Consider the following 20,068-nt stretch of genomic DNA (forward strand, 5'->3'; position numbering starts at 1 on the left):
ATAGCAGTACATACCTCACATGTTCTGCAACCGTTGCTGATAACTCTAGTAGTGTGTTCCTGTACTGTAAGCGTTCTCAAACGAGGATTTTCTTTGTGCAAACAGGTACGTTTATTCATTAATTTGAACTAGAGTTTAGATTGAAGAGAAATTGAAAAATACAGTTAACTGGTTGTATAAAAAAATAGTTTTCAACGGAGTTTATTTAGAAAAAAGAAAAAAAAATCACACCTGAAAAAAAAATCAAGAATGATTTACAATAATTTAGTTCTAAAACGTGAAAAAATTCTACCTTTTATATTTTCTTACAATTATTCTTAGGTGAAAATTAAATAACATAAAATTAAATCAAGGCGTATTAATATAAAACATGAGGTCAAAAGAGGAAAAAAGAAATTTAAAAAAAAAAGAGTGAAAGAATTAAAGGAAAAAAAAAAAAAATGCAGAATGTGAGTAAAAATGAATTAGAGTCACAACTTTATGATTGTCTTTAAAAGGCGAAGCGTGTTCGACTTTCCTTATCAGTTATCTATACTGAAACGTGGCTGGCAATTTGCTAAAGGTGATGCCAATGGTTATTTTACTTAATCGATGATATCAAACAGATCGATTATTCGAAGGACACATGCCCACTCGCACATCTTTTTACGTATCAAAAATATATTTGATTTCACGACGCACATTTTATATAATTACAAAGCTGCGGCATTCTTTCATTCTTAGAAAAAGTAAAATAGTTCTATGTCAGTATGGCGTGGTAACTAAATTTTAAGTAAACCGAGAGATATATTTTTTCCGTATGAAGCTCTCTCAGATTTTTTTTTACTTTTTGGTTTCTACTGTCTATATATTATGGTGACAAAAAATTAATACAAAGAACATGTATGTATTATCTTTTTAATGAAACGTTCATTCTAGTGAGATACATGGATACCGGATATTAACATAGATAACGATTTTGTAAAAGTGAACAGATGATGTAATATCATTATTCTCGATACAATTTTAACTGATATGACATTGAAACTAATACAACGTATGAGTCATATTATGACACATGCACGTGTGTACATATTATATACGTAACACGAAATCTCACGGATTGAGTTCTTTTTTTTAGAAATCGATAGCTTATCATTAACAGCACTTGATAGAGCTTTATTCTGCGTAATGATAAAAAGGTTCGACATCAATTCTTAAAGATGTATGTATCATAGGTGTACCGGAATTGCAATACTTTCCCGAAATAGAATTAGAACATTAATTGTGAGGCAGGTGTTTTTTTCATTCCTTTTTTTATCAGCAGTTTCAGCTAATATATTTTTAACTTATTTGTTTCGCTGGAACAGCAATTTAAAGAAAAATGATTTTAGATTATGATTAGTTATCGTGATATGTATTCTGCAAATAATGAGTCATATATATATTGTCATATATAATATTATATGTAAGACAGATAAAGACTTATCATTATTATATATATTCCGAATTTCTTAATAATTTATTTGATTACAAAATGATAAATATATCATGTAACATGTCTGATTTCGCGTCAGTTAATTTCCATCACTGTCTTGATCGAGTGAATTTGACAATTGACGATAACAGTCGGCTCTCGTCGCTGTCTAAAAATTTCGTCGGCGACGGCGGCGCCGCGTTTTGGGATTTCTCAAAAGCTAAAACGAAGTTTAGTTTCCCGCGCGGTGCTAAAAACAATCGCGCAGAAAATTTAAATTTGACTTGAAGCTCTTCCCGAGTCTGCTTTAGTTCCCGAGAAATCCTAAAATGCGGCGCCACCGTTGCTGACGAAATTTCAAGTAGCTTTACGTAGAATACGATGAGTGCAACAAGTGATTTATTATATAATAAATATGTTAGAATAAAATAATAATTTATCTTCCATTTTCTTTACAATTAGATAACGAAGTGGTCGAATAATTTTAATGGAAAAAATGGAGCCACCGAGTTATACATCACAACCGTATCCTAATCCGCAACCACCGATGTATCCTCATCCGCAACCACCACCGTCAATGCCACAGCCGTCGATGCCTTCACGTAAGTGTCAAATTACGAAAAGATAATAGTCTTATCAGAGGAAGTAATGCATCTCGTTATCCGAACGATACGTTTCTAAAGTTTAATTTAATACTATGTGATTACAGCTACAGTACACGTTATAACGGCGACGGCTTTTGGCAAGGAAAGCCAGCATCTGATTTGTCCACATTGCCACGCTAATATAACTACACGCGTAGAATCGGCAGCAAACACGAAAACACATCTGATGGCGCTATGTCTTTTTTTGTTTCTGTAAGATTTCAAAATATAATATATACAAAATACGAGTTTTTTTTTTATCGAAAAAAAGTACGATTAACTCTGTTTTCTTTTTTTTTTTTTTTTCAGATGCTGGTGTTTTACCCCGTGTCCTTATTGCATGGATTCTTGCTTAGTTCAAAAGCATTACTGCCCAGCGTGCGGTTCTTTTCTTGGAGAATCCACAAATTAATATTTCACATAGGGATACTATAAAAAAAAAAAAAAAAAAAAAAAAAGACTATGGAACTATATTCTGTAGCAAATCCAATCAATTAGAATACACTTCGTAAAGAAGGCATATTTTTATTACATATTTGTGATAAAGAATTGTTGAATTATCTATAACATAGAAACCATTTTACTGCTCACGTAATTTACGAACTGCATAAATATAATTGATACGTACACGCGTGTACACATAAAAAAAATTCATAAATTATATATGATTTATATAATTTTTTAAAAATTATAAATAAAAATTGTTTTTATCTTTAGATATTTTGCAGTTATCGTTAAATGACATTTCTATAATTTAACATTATATCTCCTAGTACTTATTCTTTATATAGAATAAAGTTACTTCACAAATTTTGGTGTTTGTTCGCAATAACATTTTCTATGACAAAAATTTTCATGTTAACATACTTTTTTTTACGATAATTTTTTTTTTTTATGTGTGATAGCTTTTTGGTAGTTTTTAAAGCGATTTTTATAAATTTATAAATAAGTTTGTTGAAATTTACTTGTGTAATGGCAGTAGGTTTAAGAAGACATTTTTTTTAAGAATGATTATAAGAACATTATATTCTTTGAAAGGCTTCCACTCGCCGTCACAGATAATTATTCATAGATCCATTTTTCAGACGCAACGGTCCAGTCGATTACTTCCTTCTCGCCAAACCATAAATTAATTTCTTTTTTAGCTGACTCAACAGCATCGGAACCGTGGATAATATTTCGTCCTACTTGTATGCAGAAATCTCCACGAATTGTTCCTGGCGCAGAATCCTTAGGATTTGTTTCACCCAACATCACACGACCAGTCTTTACAACATTTAATCCTTCCCAGACCTAAAATAAAAATTTTATTAATACTACAATTCTTTAATAGATAACTTTGATATGATTTAAAATTAAATATATGAACAAGTTAATTATAATTATCCTGTAGTGTCTTTAAAAGAAACTTACCATTGGCACAACTGGTCCTGAACTCATGTATTTAACTAAACCTGGGAAAAAGGGTCTTGATGCCAAATCAGCATAGTGACGCTTCAGGAGATCTTCATTAGGCTATATCAAAAATAAAATACACATGTAAAAAAAATATAAATGCATACTAGTCAAAAATATCACAAAGTCAATCAAAATTAATAAAAAACAATATTTTACAAGCAGCATATGTATAAATTCTAATTTTTTAATTTGTTACACCGGTGTGCATCTCATTGTTCAATATATTCCCATTTTCAAGTCCATATTGTATGCTTATAACCAATTATAAACTTAAATTTAAAATTCTCCCAATATATTTCTAAGAGCCATGTAATATATATTTGCAAGTCTTTGGTCAATCCAAGCAGGTTTAAACAAGAGCACAGTGAATTCAAGTGCGAGCGACTTACCCACACCATCTTCATGGCAACCAATTTGAAACCCTTCTCTTCGAATCGCTGAATAATTTTGCCGACTAAACCACGTTGCACGCCGTCCGGCTTAACCATGATAAAAGTACGCTCCTTATTTTCCGCCATAATTAATTTGCAAATAATTTGTAGAAAAATCGAGACGAAGCCCAAGACCATGCGACGCCGATGAGCCGGTGAGAGGAAGTGAGGACGTAAGTAAGGTCGAGATCGTCGACGTGATCACGCGGCTGACTATTTCTTCTGAGGTGGGGAGAAGCCAGGAGAAGCCACGAGAAGCGTTGTAATGCGAAACCTGCAAAGTGCCACGATTGTAATTATGTTCCAGCGCGTAAGTTAGGCGTGTGAAAATTTCGTTTTGTTATTTCCGGCCTACGTGAACTAAAGCGTCGTTTGCTTCCTTCCTTTCGATACGATGAGTGACGAAGAGAAAACTGGAGAGAGTGGAGAGAACGATCAACTTTGAATCGGTGCAGGTTACTTCGAACGTGAACTCGGGACCTCTGTCGAGCTGTTCGCGGACCATGAAAATTTTTGATAAGTTTAGGAACGGTCGTGATAGAGAGAGAACGTTCTCAAACTTATCGACAAGATAGTTCGTGGTAAATCGCGATATTACGAAATTGTCAACAGTTATCAAGCCGCCGTCTAAAGTGGTGATTATTGCAATTTGCAATATTTTATGAGTTGCGTAATTGTTTTTCGTAAATAATGGCTACATCAGTTAACACAAATCCGTCTACGTTATTGCCACTAGGTAAGTAATAAAAAAAAACTCGCACATTAGTTTATTGGATTTACAATTTGGCGTTAAATAAAATTGTATTCATTTGCAGAATTGGTTGACAAGTGTATCGGCTCTCGGATACATATTATTATGAAAAATGATAAGGAGATCGTAGGAACGTTGCAGGGTTTCGACGACTTCGTTAACATGCTACTGGAGGATGTAACGGAAAGCGAAGCTACTCCAGAAGGCCGCAGAGTTACAAAGCTCGATCAGATTCTTCTTAACGGCAGCAACATTACAATGGTTATTATTTGCTTAATTTTGAAAGAAACTTTATTTACAAAAAGATTTTGGTAAGAAGGAAAGCAAAGGATACATTTTCATATCCGATTAATATTTTTTTTACAGTTGGTGCCTGGTGGCGAGATGCCAGAAACGTAAAAGAAACTTTGAACGAGACTCTAAGTACGTTAAATATAAACGTTAAGCTCCTTCGTACAAGTAAGATTTTTTTATAAACTTAAGCTAAGTTTCGATTAAATAAATCTCAAATATTGACTACAAAAGATCAAGTCTTTTGATTATTTCGCCGAGCGAAGGTCTGTCTTCGAGGTTATGCGACCATGCTGCTCTGAATAGTTCCTTATATCTTCCAGCGAACTCGTCGTCGAGACCTTCGTCTTTAGGACGCGTACCTTTTACAGAAATATATATTATGGTATGGATATGTAATCCATGGAATGGCACTTCTCTCGACAGCATTTGCCAGGCTACAATTCCTAGTGAGTAAATATCGGCGGCGAATGTAGGTACGTTTCCTCGAAGCACTTCTGGTGCTGTGTAACCCGGTGTACCCTGAGAAAAGAAAAGAAATCCAAGTTGAGTATGCCTATATTTTATAATTATGTTTATTTTTTGATTTAAATAAAAATTTTTTTAATATATGCGTGCATACTCGCGGACTGATGGAAACCAGTTGTTCGTCGACTAACACGGAACTGCCAAAATCAGTGAGTTTAGCTTGACCATTAGCTGCCATAAGAATATTGGTTGCTTTGACATCTGCGTGGATCACTCCGGAATCGTGGCAGAATTGAAGAGCGCTAGCAACGTCCCTCCAAATGGAAACCCGTTCCTCTTTCGACAGAGCTGATTCCTGTAACTTGTTCTGCAATGACGTACTGCACAGCTCCATCGTTATCAACGACAAGCTATTTCCTTGTTCTATACTTAATATTTTCACGATGTTAGAATGTCGCAGATTAGTCGCGTGTCTCTCCGAGTTTATTACTTCATCGTCGTTTTGTTTCCGCGGAATTACTTTTGCTGCTACTTGATTTCCTAAGGCAGCAATAATGACGGTAAATAGCATTTTCGTTGCTCCTCATACGATTAGCTTTGACGTACTTAGTAATATAATTTATTTAAAGAAAATTACGTTAGGACACCTTTGTAAGAGACCTTGTAGACTGTGCCGAAGGCACCAACTCCGAGCAGGGAGCGACGTTTCTGCGGTAGACCGTCTTTGAGTAGTTTGATCCTATTAGGAGTATCTACACTGAACGGTGACAATAGCCTTTCATCTCCTACGTTCTCTCCACGAAAGTTATTCGGAGTTCTTGGACTTGGAGTTCTAATAAATTATCATATTCCATTTATAAAACTTTAATTTGAATAACAAAAATATTACAATCGCTCTCACCTGATATTCAATAAAGTACTTTCCAATGGCCGAGGTGAGAGGAGCTTTAATGCTGCAGGCACTAATCTTCGCGGTGAAGCCATTAAAATGACGATTACGGTACGAATAACGATTTTTATTTATAGAAAAAGTGCTTGGAATTTTTCTAACACTATTTGCATAGGAAATGATTTTTCCATCACGTCGCGTATGTAGAAAGGCGTAGGACTTTCATTAAAATTCCGTTTTCAGTTTACTAACACGTTGAGGACAATGAGAGAACCGTAGATACAAATAATACGGATCGTATAACAGAGTTTTTTTCTTTTCTTTTTTTTTCTCTCTCTCAACATCGAGTATTCGAGCATACATTCCTTTTACATATCGAAGTTTTAGTTGCAAAGAAAAAAATTGGTATAGGTAATAAGACACGTACAAATAGAATACAATTAAAATATGTTTTATTTCTTTGATCAGTAATTTAAGGCGCAAATCGACTACTGTCTATTATCTATTTGCTAATTATTATTACTTTTTTTTTCTTTTTAATACTGTACGTTAACTAGATTATGTACAACCGTACTATCGCTTCTTGTAACAATTCGCTTCAATAATCTTTTGTTACAATATTAATATCAACGACGATAGGAACGCATATAAGTGTGTATGTACGCGCGTACGTGTGCATCGATAATGCTCTATGGATCGATTGAACATCTAATTAGAGAAATGGTATTGTAAACTTTGTCGCTAACGTTAAGTGCTCGGTTGTACCATTTTGTTTTCGAGCGATTCTGTTTGCTATCACAATGATTAAGTATATCGCTTCCATTCTGTCTATAGATTTCTCTCTATTATCGATTAATTAACAATCGACTTGTAACAAGCGGAAACGACTTTACGGAAGTTTTTAGTAAAATACTCTAATACGAATAAAAATACGATGTATCCTCTCTCTTTCTATATATATATATTTTTTTTCTATTTGTTTGAAAATAGTTTATTCTTCTTAAATATAACTCTTCCTTTTTCATTCACCAGCCTTTTATGTCTTACGATAATTCTGAACCGCTCTAATTACAGCGTTCATCGATCGCCTCGTCTTGCTCGCAAACGCGCGCGCGAATCAATTCTCTTAGGTTTCACGTTGTAAGAATGAGTTAAAATCATGTTTTTACGAGTAAATATATGAATACTTATTCAATGGAGTTTGCAGGACGTATTGATCAAGTAAATAGAATGAATAAAATGTTGCAGTTTCGACTTTGTCGACTTGCAGGAGTATCTACTGAAAGATTTACGGAAAATCCGTATTCACAGAATTCAAGGATGCATAAATCCTTAAGAAATTGAAATTCTATGAATCTAACGTGTGGATATAAAAATATAACAACTATCCCATTTTTAAGTGCAGTTATGAATAAGCACTTGTGCAAGTAAACGAGATACAGGTTTTTAAGTATTATTTTTATAGTGAAAGATATAAATTTTGTAAGTACTTGCTGCTATAAAGATATGTACATATATATGTAAGTACGAGCCAGAAATTTAACAATATGTAGCAATTGTGAAATTTATCAAAGCAAAGATCATTAAAACTTTTAACTTTAAGATTAAAACACGAATTTGTTAAATGTTTTTTTTTTTTTTCATATATATATATGTAGAAGCACAGTTCTACAAAAGAAAGAAGAAATTTTGAGACTTATATCGCGTACTAAAGAATTAATAATTTGGAACATGCAAAAATTCACAAATTGTGTCATATAATACACATCTTTGAAGAATAAAATTCAAGGCAATTACATGTTTTCTTACATTAAATATGTGTCTTATTATGAAAGGAAGAGAGAAAGGAACAATTTACGAAAACGTTATCTCTCGAAAAGCATCACTAGCCAAACATTGTCTTCATAACACTTTGGCACTACTCTTATATGTGCCATTACGTAAACTTCTCCTGAGCATTACATTGTCAGGCGCAAATATCAGGCACTCAGAGGCACCAGTTGTGGCTCAATCATTTCAAAATATGCAATCAGGCAATCATTTTAAATATATATATATAAAAAAAATAAAAACAAAATTACAAAAATTTTTTAAACAATTAAAATGTATAGGCCAATGCAGTATTAATAATTATAAACGAAAATGAAAATTCGTGCACTATTAAGTTCGAAAAATTAGAAAATAAAAACTGTAAAACATAAAAGAAAAAACAATTTGTGCAAATAAAATCCAACTGTCTTTCGACTGAGGATAATTCTTACTGCATTGTTTTAGATATTTATTTGCATTATATGATACCGTTTAATTTCTCTATCGATAGATCCTATCAGTAAACGCGTTTCCATAATTTAATGAAAATATAATTTTCTCTGTATTAGCAAATCGACGCTATATAAGGACTTGATGACCCTGATGCGAAATAGGTATATAAATAATTTCGATAGGTACTATATCTTGGACGAATTTAAAGAGAAAGAGAGAAGAGAGATACGCCACGATAGCGAATATTCGATTAAGGCACAATCTAACCAGGTAGAGGAGCCTCCTCGTAGAAGTCCAACTCGTCTTCGACTTCGTGCTCGGGTTCCTTACTGTCGAGGGCGCGCAGCTCCGTATTGGTGAAGAAATGGCTCATCTGAGCGCGTAACGGTATCATCAGAATAAGGAAGAAGGGCAGGGCCAGGGCGGCTCTAGTACTCTTGACAATCCACAATACAGCTAGGCACAAAATCTGTATGAAAGTGAAGATGTGCATCTTTTTAGTTTGCACGCGGCGTACATAATTTGCTGTGCCGTGATGTTTGACCGGCATGAAAAATAGCTTGATACGGTCAAATAATTGCACGCCGTTCGTCGACGAGACGCCCATGTAGAGAAATACACCAAGAAGGACGGACATCGGTACCCGTCGCAACAACGGTGCCATAAGTACGCTCAGGCCTATAAGTATCGCGACCAGGAGAGCGCTCACTCGTTGCTCCTTCACTTCGACGATGTGCGGCTTGTCGCCGGGCGCGTGGGTGCGTGACATTACAGTCACGGCGGAAACGTGAGTGAGAGAGCGTACAGATGCGGCGCTACACCAAGGTGCACCCATCAGACCACATCCTACGTTCATTAGACAAACTACCACGATGTCCATGTGATAGCCGTTGCCCTTTCGCAATTTACGTTCCTTTTTATCAATAATCAATCTGAAAAACGAACAATTGCAATTAGTTCAAAATGTGAGTCGTCTCTAGTAATTAAAATAACCAAATCTACTTACTCTGATATTTGAGTTTCCATAAACACCAAAATGTAAACCAGCAAAGCTGGTATCACGCAAGCTAAAATCATCCAAAGAGGTACGGATCCAGAGGGAGATACGAACCAATTTCTACCTGGTACAGATGGAGAAAGTCCTTCGGGAACCAACAACTTCTCCGTTTTTACCATAAATAGATAGTCAATTAGAACAAAGACGATGATACTAATAGGCACACCAAAGTCTCCGAAGGCTCTTCGAGCACTACGGCCCAGATAATGGCTGTTTCGAAAAATTCTTAAGTAATAGGCACCCAGAAAAGTGCCCAGACAAAGAATCGTACACATCAAAGCTGTGTTAGGCTGATTGATTAGCCGTCCGGCTTTATTACGACCAGGTACCAGTTCGCGAATCTCCTCCAAATGTAAGGTCTCCTCAGTTCCGTTCCACAGCGATTTAGTGACTTTCATTTCAGTAACATATAGTGGATAAATCGTGTCGTTATAGTCGGGCCCAAAGCTGTATTCATGGAGAAGAGGATTGTGTACGAAATAGTTGTAAAGTTTCATGAATGTTTCAACAATGTAAAGAATAGAAATTAATCCAGTGAAAATTTCTTCGGTGAAACGGGTAAAGAGTCGTACAAGAACCGAACCCTCGACACAGGCGATCACTAGTGCGATGATACCCATCCAGATGCCAATATATACCCGTACAGTGAGAAATTCGAGCTCATTTGCCAGGCAGAATTTGTATAAGCTTTCATCGAAAAGCAACAAAGGACCAGTCGTGCCGATGATTACCAGCGGTTGAGTGGCAAATAACGCCATTATTACGCCTGTCCACGAACCGGAGACTAAAGTTTCGGAAATTCCAATTACATTTTGCGTCTTGTCGCTCATCAGGCCGCCGAAAGTGATGGCGCCGCACAGCGCGGCGAAATACATGAAGATAGCTGCTGCGAGACAGGACGAACTCAAACCATCCGTGAAATCAGACAAATAGAACGGGTAGCGACGTTTAATGTCGTTGATGAGGCAGCCAAACGGTCGTTTAGTACGTCGCAATGGATCATCGTCTTCCGGTGGTTTCTTTTCTCCCTCGCCGGCAAGAAGAGCTATTATACGTAATATAAATAATAATTAATTAAGAACGAAATAACAAGAGATAAATTTAAAAATGGAAATATTTAATATTTAATATTATATTATATTAAATGGAAATATTAAATATTTAATATTAAATTATATTAAATGGAAATATTAAATATTTAATTATTTAAGCATTTTTTTAATTACCCTTTTTTACAGCTGCCTCACTTTCTTCTGGCTTGCTCTTTTCTTGAAGCGCCTTGGCCTTACGCTTTCTGATCGCTTCGCTCTTAGCCTTAAGTTCATCAAACGGAAGCAAAGCCTGTCTCTCCCAATCCCCGGGTGGCAGTACAATTGAATCATCCAGAAACTCGTTAATAGCCGACAGCAGCTCTCGCCTTTCGTTAGCCTTATAAGCGATTTTGTGGAACGATGTGTTTGCCATCAGAGTGGAGATTGACCGACCTATCTCGTGATAATCCAAGTCTGCGTTCCTTGGCCCCAATAGAGTAAACATGAACCTGACGGGTATCGTGACTTCCGTGATGGACGGCATAAATACACCTTCGGCCAATCGTACGAAGGCTATTGTTGGCTGATCCAGAAAGTCAACGGCGCCGACAAGTACAACTGTCGCCTCAGCACCGGCTGGAATTCTCTTGAGGATGTAGTCGTTGTGAGTCTTCTTCAGATCCTCGCTACTGCTCATGTAAGTTTGTTCTTCTTTCATATCGACCACCGTGTGATTACTGTCGAGCGCCAAGTTCGATGAAATGATCTTCGGCTTCGCGTCTTGCAGATTCTGTCGGGATAAATTCGAAATTTTTATAAAACAATTAAAAAAATTTTTAATTACGCCGAAAAAAGACTAACAAATTCAATTCTTTTTCAATATCTTGAAACTAGAACAATCTGTGCTATCAAGCAATTAAAACTAATTACTAATTTCTAAAGCAAAAAAATAAATTATGAAATAAGTGAAAAATAATTATGAAGTTAAATGAATGATAAAATAAATAACTTATTTACGAATATAATGTATTTTTGATTAAAATATAATAATTAAACAATTGTTCTTCTGATTTCACGATATTGTTTAACTACAAAGAAATGTTTAAGATAATAATAATTTTTCCAGAAAAAAAACAAGCTGATTAATCTTTCAAGTTTATGAAAATTAAGTATAATCGAAATATACGATAAGAAAAGAATGATTTTTCTCGTCACAAGTATATTATAATTATAAAAGATATTAATTAAGGTAAGCATCTCGCCATATAAAAATATCCTTGTGGTAGAAACGATTAAAATTCTAAAGCAAGATAACTGATGTATAGCATATTCGTAAATGCACACACGAATGCATGATAATACATAAAGAGATTTTTCATATTAAAATGTTTAAAGAGTTGATATTTTATGTACATTATGAAAAATGTGTCACATCTTGGTGATTTGTTCCGCAAATAAAAATTTGCAAAAAAGTCTAACAAGTAGGAATAAAATTGTAATGAATCAAAGTGCGATCATAAGCGTCTGTAGTCGCTATCGATCGACAAACGGCACTAGACGAGTATTTCTAGAATTAATTTAGCCTAGGCTGATTTAGGACTAGTCGTGCTAAAAAAGCACCCGTGAAGACGCAACACAATGGACAAACTGCACAAGCTGCAAGAACGCACTGCGGTCGTCCTAATTTAAGCTACGGAATAATATTGCGGCACTTGTTTGTTATAAAAGTAAGAACACGAAGCAAAAAAACTGACTCCGCACACTTAAATAAGCTTTAGTACTAGTTTCAATATTAAGAATAATGAAATTATGCAAAGATTATACAACTACAGTGAACTATTTTCATTAATATCTTATATCACTATGTGTTTGACTCAATAAATTGTCGTTTCATATTTTGAGACAGTCTTTAGTCAGTATTTAAATGAAGAGCTTTTGCAAGATCAAGATATGTATGCATACACACAAATATATATATGTGTGTATACATATACATACTTATTGTTTCGTAGATTCATGCCAAATTTACTTTTGTAAAGTACATAAAAATTCATGTGAGAAATGCGAGCAAACAGAGTGAAGGACTAGAGTAATAGAAATAAAAAAAAAACTGCGTTTGATTCGGGAAACGAGAGATTTACATGTTTGGTTACATGGTTCTCAGCAGCTTCCCGCGCAGCATCTTCTTCCTCCAGCCAGATGGACTGTGGAAACAATATTAGCACTGTCAGTTAAACCTATTGCCCGCTACCACCCGCTACGACTACTCACTACTGATCGCGCTCGATACATCGTCTCTGCAGATGATCTCTTCGATATTTCTGCATAAACTGCATTACATTCATATAAAAGCGATTTATTTTCGAGTTTAAACGCGAACACAACTAAAATACGTCAGCATTCATTATAGCCATCGCGATTATTCCACGACATTCGTGCAAACCTAAGGTTGCCAGTTTAAATTGAGATGGAATTCATCAAATCTAATTTAGATTTAGGTAGCAATCCTGAAGCCTGTAAACACGATTATTACCTGTTGCGCAAGATTACCATCATTTTATTTTTATTTTCTTAACACAAGCAATTTCGAAGCGAGTTTAGCAAATCTTTAATCGGCCGTTTTCGTACGCACGATGCATGTTACAAAAAGATTTATCATTACGATTACCTGGAGACTGGTGTAACTGGTGGAGTAGCTTCTTTTGCCGCCGAATCGGAATCCACGTTCGTGCTCGTGTACATGCTTGTGCCTCAGCAGTAACGCTCTCATCACAACCGGTCTGTCTTGAGCCAGAATGAGCTCTTCGATGACCATTTGTTCGACTACTCTGTAAGCCAAACCGGGCAGATCCTTTTCTTCTAGATCGAGAAGGACCACGCCAGTTTCCAGACAACGACGAAGATTCAACAGTGAATGAAAACTGAGGGAAGCCACGTGAGGTCTACCCCATCTGTCAGCACCTTCTTCAACGTCCTCTTCATATTTAATCCACCTAGCCGTTTCTCGCCACTCTCGTTCCTCGCCTAAGCCATGTAGCTCGTCTAATTGAACAAACACTTCGTGCGGCGAATGATCGTACATCTTCTTGAAGGTGTCATGAGGGATACCGCCTTCTTTTCGTCGGCCAATTTGCACCACCGAGTGAGCGGCTTTATGCCGACGCATACCACGAGGATCATCACTACGGTGCGACTCTAAATCATCGATATCGAGTTCCTGTAATGTGCTCGCTTCTTCTGGTTGAACGCTGACACGTCGAGTTAGCAAGCTTGAATTGTCTGTCAGACCGGCTCCCGATCGCTTTCGCCATTGCGGATCCTCTTGCAAAGAGTATTTACGAGATTTGTGATGGTGACGTCTAAAAGAGTAGTCAATAATAGAATTCGTGTAAAGTCTTTAATAGAAAAATTTACGTGAATCGTTATATTTTCTCTTACGAGACATTAAAAAAAAAAAAAAAAAAAAAAAAAAAAAAAACATAAGATTCAGAAAAATCTTATTCCTTCTTTTTAAGAAAAACTGGACTTTTCTTCTAAATAAAACTAACATTTAAGTCAAAGTATACATGATGTAGACCAAAGTACACATGCATTTTTTTAGCACATTTCATCTCATAAATTTCGATGCCAACTGGCCGACTTGGTACCGTTCAGTACCGGAATTGTCACGCTGCCGAATCTAGCTCATCGCTCGGAATGGTACGAAATAAAGGTCGGTCGTTTCGTGATCATAATTGCGCGGTTTGTACAGTGCAAATATGAGTCCGCAAAATTGTGACATGAAATGTGACCGCCAGTTTTAAACTTTCGCCCTTAAAATATCGAGGATCCGTGCACGTAATATATGCAGACACGATATTCAAATTAGAGTTACTTTGACCCCATATTCTCATCAAGATGTTATTTTACTCATTAAAAAAATAAACGTTCCCGTTTGAAATTAACGTGTTAATTAAGATTTTTTTTTTTCTTTTTTCTTATATATATCGCTCTTTGTAAATCATCATATCAAATCAACTTACTTATGTTCATGTTTCTGGTGGCGTCGGCGATTTCGATCTTCCTCAAGGTCGCTCGCGACGGTACTCATTGGCACTTCTTCTGTTTGCGTGTTTAATACATCTTCTTCCTTGATCTTTTCAAACTGTACCCTCGGACTGCCAATAGTTGAACAGTCGCTGAAACCAGAAGCTGCCCTCTCCGAAATTGGCGCCTCGTTCTCGCTGCCCCCAACATTTTCGGTTTCCTCCACTGTTTCATCGTCGACTTCGCCTTCAGATGTGACAATCGACTGCAACCTGCTACGATTAATCCCATCAACCTCTTGGATCTCATTGTTCTTTGTTTGGTAATTGCTGTGGTCTTCTTCAGTGGAACCTTCCGTCGCCGATCCTTCGCTAAGAATATTAAAAAAAAAAAAAAGAAATTGTAAAACGTATTTTCTCTGGCTTTAATATTTTAATAAAAATATTCTTACACTGTATTCAGTAACTTACGGTGAAAGGTGTCGTCGCATAGATCTAGAATGCAGGCTTTTTAAGGGCATGTGCGGATGCGGGTAACTTCTTTTGCGGTATTCTGGGGAACCATATCGTTTTCATTACTTTTATTTCTCGAAGAGATGAAAATTAATAATGTTGAAAAACGAGAACACGACTTACGATTGAAATCGCGATCGCCGCCATATCGAGGTGGTCCGCGATCACGATCTCGATCCGAGCCAGCTGATTCTGAGGGTGACCCAAGCCGGGCTACGTCGAACTTCTCCCCGGCATCCATCGCAAAAACCTTCTCCATCTCTTCATCGAGTTCTGGTCCCGTTTCCGCGGCATGTCCGTCGATCTATAAATGAAATAAATATGTACATTAATGTTTAACGCTACCGCACCGCTGTAAATTAATTCAATTTTATAAAAAAAAAAAAATTATAAAATGTCGCGAAAGAAAGACAACGTTGTATAATATAGGTATATGAAAATTACTGGTATTTTCTCTACGAGAATTCCGTTTTAAAGATCGAAGAATCATGAAAGATCCTTTTTAGGGCATTCTAGATACGTAAAAGCTAGAGATAATCGCATTAATCGCCCTAGGCCATTCTACCTATGCAATTCAGAATACAGATATCGATTTCTACAGAGAGCAACATATCTTCACAAGTACCAAGTACGTTATTAGCGTTATCTCGAGGGTAAAATACACATTATCGAGTTATTTTGGACATCTCAAAAATGGGTAATGGTGGCAGAATAATGTTTGAATTATGAAACGAGGTATAGATTTTATGGATGCTTTTATATCATATTTAATTAAAAAAAAAAAAATTATTTACAAAAAAATTTATTTTTCACCTTTAAAAAAATTTGGCACTGTATATAATTAATTACTATGCATCAGCCATGCATAAATTTATTATCAATCTCGTTTTATAATGGAATTTCGCTTTCAGGTTCATTTTTATCGGGTTTTACATTCTCATACAGGCTTAAAAATATACCGCTAACGTGCACGTTCGGGTCAAGCGCTTATTCACAATAGTCAAAGAGCCATTAAAGAAGAGAGACAGAATCGATCTCGTACTTTGTTCTATATTGTCCAAAATCCTGGTTTGTATGCGATGGATATGCGACGGCACAGAAGTAAATATGTTTTCCCAATAAAGTCTGAGATGTGAAACTTTTTTTTTTCACTGCGAAAAATTCGCTGCCGTTCTCGAAACAAATTTCAACTTTGGAACAATATTGAAGTATACCGTTGGTCGTTTCACTATAAAGAAAAAGAGGAAAGCGCACTGAAAAACTTTTTCATTATGCGCCGCGCCAACAGATATCCTGAAGCAACGCCGAATTAATCTAGCACGTCATCTGGCATGATCATCAAAATGAACGTTGTGCAGTCATTCACGAAATTCATTTCTCTATAGATTGTTCGTTCGAAAACTTCGTGGTTTCATTACGCGGTACAGTGCTCTAATTCTGCGACAAAATTACGTTGGGGAGTTTTACGAGTATACTTTCTTTTTATTTTCACATACGTTGATACAGAGAAATATAAGCTTGTCTATTACAACAATGTGAAAAAATAAATGAGAACAATTTTGCAGTAAATATTACTACGTGTTTAATATTCTTTCAAGTTAACATCTGTTTGGCTAATGAATGATCTGACTTTCGACTTTAATAAAGAAAACATGATAGCAAAATGAATAAAAAGTGAAAATAATCGAAATAACGTTGAAAGCTACTCTTGAAAAATACAAGAATTATTATTATATAACGTGTCTTAAATGTTCTACACATTATCTAACTATATTTTGCTTCTAACGTTATTGACAAACGTTTAAGAGATATTTAAAACATCTCCCTTATCAGATATTCGAAGAGGCCCTAATAAACTATTCGAATGCCATTAATTTCGATGTCTAGAAACGTTTAATAAATAAAATTGAAAGCATCGTAAAATTGAAGCGTTACGAAATTTATCCATCTAATCGGATTGATGTTTCTGATAGCTTTTCACGGTCCGCGTGACAGTAACCCACGTCACAGAAGTTTGAAATATCTTTATATATATTATAATTGACTAAACAACGATTGAATAAACCGTCGAGGGACGTTTCGAGAGCAGCTGGAAAAGAGAGGCGGGAAAATGTGGGACTTTTCCCTTCTTGCGAGATAATTTATTCGGACGCACGAGTCGTGGACGCGAAAACCGGCCTTTTGAGGAACGAGACAATACGTTCACCTGGTGTGTCGTCCGCAGAGAGCGTCGTAGCCAACGGAGAACTTTGCCCCGCGCCCGCTGCAGGAACGACTTCCCGGAGGAACCGGCGGTGGCCTCGGGCATGGCATCCCGGGCCGAGTGACAACCCGGCCGGTCGGCGCTGAGAGCTGGAGGAATCCAAACTGAGGGCGGAGGGTGGTGCCCGCCGGACCGGGAGAGAGAAAGAGGAGAAAACTGGTGGAGGGAAATGCACACGACAGTCCGTGGGAGGGATGGATCGATATCAAACCCCATACGCTCAATCGAGGAGCAATCCCTTCGTTCCTTCCTCTTCCCTCCATTCCGCTCTCTTCCTTCCCCTACTCATTCGATTAATCAGGATTTCAAATTCAGGATTTTCAATTTCCCTTCGTGTAAACTAATTTCCTAGCTAATGCTCATGCATTTTGGAGTGCGCAGCTTCTAACAGTTACAGTTAATCCTTTGAAGCTCGATGGGACCACCGGTTCTTACAAACATCTTTCTGTGAAGAAAAAAAAAAATATTCGAACTTGCCAGCTTCCCAAAAAACATATATTAATAATATCGTTTTTCTATATTATAGCAATTTTTAATTTGATAAATAAAATGTAAATCGATCTCAATAAATTCGAACTAACAAATTAACAATCGGTAATTTCTAACGAAAGGCTCTTTTCTTTTTTCAGATTTTCCGATCGAATCTTTTATAAAAAAAAATATATTAAAAAATATAAAAAAATATAAAAAAAAAGTAGGCATACGTGCCGGTGTCTCGACGCATTTGGAATCAAATTCACCACGGAAAGACTACAGATGATTGACTGCGCAAAGGCTAGCGGACGCAACAAGTGTCAATCGGCCGTGAAATCTAGAATACACGGGCTCGAATAAAACAGATCTCCAGAGAAAAGAAAGAAAAAAAATCGTATTCGGAGAAGGAATCTACGTAAGAGGAGCTCCGCTGAATATTAAATAGTAGATTGCAGGAGTAATGAAAGAGGAGGAAAAATGTCAAGTAATTTAACTTCGAATGGGCCTAGGTCACAGAGACTTATCGATTATTATTAGCAGAGAAGCGCACGAGAAAGAACAAGAAGAGGCTACAACATTGTTTGAACGGCGGTGAAGGCCGTAAAATGTAGCTTTCTAATAAAATTATATACGTAGAATCGGTTTTTGCTCGCTGATCATCGGAGCCATTGGTACCACGGAATGGATCGGAAACGCATCGTGTTTCAATATTTCATTATCACCGCCTACGCTGTAACTGCGATCGCGTGAGAGATATTAGAGACATGTGAGAATAAGCTTTTCCATCATCGACCGCGTCTTCCTATTTCTCAGCTTGACGTGTGCTCCTCGCTTCCTGCTCCGATCGGCCTTGAACCTACACCGCAGCCTCCCCAGTTTATGCCAGCAATGACCTTTTTCCCAAATGCCGCCAGAGTAAATCGATGAAGAGCTTGGTATTTAACGAACAGAAGGTTTCGTTTCCTGCCCGACAATCGTTTCTTATCGATTATTTCTGCAATTTAGCGATACGGGAATATAATTGAATTTTGGACGTGAAAAAAAAAGGTGAGGAAATTCAGTATTTTCGTCAGCTATTTTTTTTTTTTTTTTTTTTTTTTTTTAATAACATTTTAATTTAAAAAATATTCTTTCAGCTTTTGTAAAGAGTTGTCGGTATTTAAACTTAGCGTTTTAAAACGCCTTGAAGACAATTTTAATTTATACCGTATTTTCAGACAATATTTATTCGTTGATCAATTAGAACGGAGTGTGCTCGTTAAAATTTAATGAAATTTCTCGTCTATTTAAAGCTTACATAAAATTATATAATAAGATCCACCGAAATTACATCGAAGCGACGTCCATTAAATTATATTTTTATCACGTTAAATTGATGGGCATTAAAACTTAAGCGATTGGCTTTCTTTAACTTAAAAGCGCACGCGATTTTGCAGTCTTCCGCACTGGCGAGTATATTCAAGACCAGCGCGGCCAACCCTGCGCGGCGAGTTAAATGAACATCCGACCTTGAACTTGACTAGAAAACGAAGGGCAACTGACCGCAAGGGAATACGTGAAAGGTAGAGAAGACGAAGGAGAAGCACGAACGTCAATAAACCGGTTGTGAGTCTTTCTACTTTCTGAAAGTGTCCTATTAATTATAACGCTGCGAGTAACGACAAAGTTTATTGTTAGCTGAAGAAGCTAAGAGTTGCTAAATTAACAAAATGCTTCGACGAGGGTGAGTAACGATGCGTTTGAGTGATTTACGTTTTGAAGTTGTTCGAACTTGTAAGACAAATTGCTAAACAAGATTTAGTACAAGCTTTGGTTGCATAATAAACTAAACGAGCGTATAGTCATCTCGTTGGATGGAAGAAGACGAATGGAAAAAAGCGCGCAGTCACCTTGATCACGATGCAGAAATTACGGAAACCTTTACCTTGAAATTTGTCGGAAGCATAGATAAAAATGTTGCCTTAAAAATAAACGCGCACCGACATAAATGGTCCACCTGTGCACTTACAATGCCAGCGGCGATCGAGCTACGCGATTGTGGGGATACGATTGACA

At 36.4% G+C, this 20,068-nt stretch overlaps 5 protein-coding genes across 11 annotated transcripts in view; 2 read left to right on the forward strand and 3 right to left on the reverse strand.

Annotated features, from left to right (window-relative positions):
• LOC139107223 (cell death-inducing p53-target protein 1) lies at positions 1–2,816 on the forward strand. Its single transcript, XM_070664649.1, has 4 exons — positions 1–105; positions 1,919–2,058; positions 2,166–2,313; positions 2,410–2,816. Exons 2-4 carry the CDS (start codon positions 1,944–1,946, stop codon positions 2,510–2,512), a joined length of 366 nt encoding a protein of 121 aa, XP_070520750.1. The 5' UTR covers positions 1–105; positions 1,919–1,943; the 3' UTR covers positions 2,513–2,816.
• Positions 2,606–4,479, reverse strand: Awd (nucleoside diphosphate kinase). Its single transcript, XM_070664646.1, has 4 exons — positions 4,345–4,479; positions 3,948–4,263; positions 3,514–3,615; positions 2,606–3,393 (listed from the first exon to the last, which is right to left on the reverse strand). The coding sequence occupies exons 2-4, from the start codon at positions 4,125–4,127 to the stop codon at positions 3,163–3,165; spliced, it is 513 nt and encodes a 170-aa protein (XP_070520747.1). The 5' UTR covers positions 4,128–4,263; positions 4,345–4,479; the 3' UTR covers positions 2,606–3,162.
• LOC139107224 (U6 snRNA-associated Sm-like protein LSm5) lies at positions 4,477–7,012 on the forward strand. Of its 2 annotated transcripts, XR_011546486.1 has the most exons (4): positions 4,477–4,725; positions 4,805–5,001; positions 5,107–5,199; positions 5,355–7,012. XR_011546486.1 is itself a non-coding variant. In XM_070664650.1 (3 exons), exons 1-3 carry the CDS (start codon positions 4,680–4,682, stop codon positions 5,137–5,139), a joined length of 276 nt encoding a protein of 91 aa, XP_070520751.1. In that variant the 5' UTR covers positions 4,477–4,679; the 3' UTR covers positions 5,140–5,264. The 2 variants fall into 2 exon arrangements, 1 of the variants encoding a protein (XP_070520751.1); XM_070664650.1 differs by lacking the exon at positions 5,355–7,012 and having other exon boundaries at positions 5,107–5,264.
• C-mos (mos protein) lies at positions 4,743–6,542 on the reverse strand. The gene is made up of 4 exons (XM_070664624.1): positions 6,401–6,542; positions 6,147–6,331; positions 5,654–6,039; positions 4,743–5,553 (listed from the first exon to the last, which is right to left on the reverse strand). The coding sequence occupies exons 1-4, from the start codon at positions 6,481–6,483 to the stop codon at positions 5,257–5,259; spliced, it is 951 nt and encodes a 316-aa protein (XP_070520725.1). The 5' UTR covers positions 6,484–6,542; the 3' UTR covers positions 4,743–5,256.
• Positions 6,819–20,068, reverse strand: part of Ae2 (Anion exchanger 2) — a 21,928-nt gene continuing 8,678 nt past the window's right edge. For 2 of the 6 annotated variants that reach the window (XM_070664580.1, XM_070664581.1), the window contains exons 3-10: positions 15,400–15,580; positions 15,235–15,316; positions 14,761–15,135; positions 13,407–14,097; positions 12,880–12,942; positions 10,934–11,528; positions 9,657–10,752; positions 6,819–9,582 (exon numbers count right to left, since the gene is read on the reverse strand). In XM_070664580.1, coding sequence (XP_070520681.1) covers positions 8,913–9,582; positions 9,657–10,752; positions 10,934–11,528; positions 12,880–12,942; positions 13,407–14,097; positions 14,761–15,135; positions 15,235–15,316; positions 15,400–15,580 — 3,753 coding nt within the window. In that variant the 3' untranslated portion in view covers positions 6,819–8,912. Of the gene's footprint in view, positions 9,583–9,656; positions 10,753–10,933; positions 11,529–12,879; positions 12,943–13,406; positions 14,098–14,760; positions 15,136–15,234; positions 15,317–15,399; positions 15,581–17,482; positions 18,161–20,068 lie in introns of those variants that run through there. The other 4 variants (XM_070664578.1, XM_070664577.1, XM_070664579.1 and 1 more) reach the window with 4 other exon arrangements.

This window comes from Cardiocondyla obscurior, linkage group LG12, assembly GCF_019399895.1.
Source record: "Cardiocondyla obscurior isolate alpha-2009 linkage group LG12, Cobs3.1, whole genome shotgun sequence".
In the NCBI taxonomy this organism is placed as follows: domain Eukaryota; kingdom Metazoa; phylum Arthropoda; class Insecta; order Hymenoptera; family Formicidae; genus Cardiocondyla; species Cardiocondyla obscurior.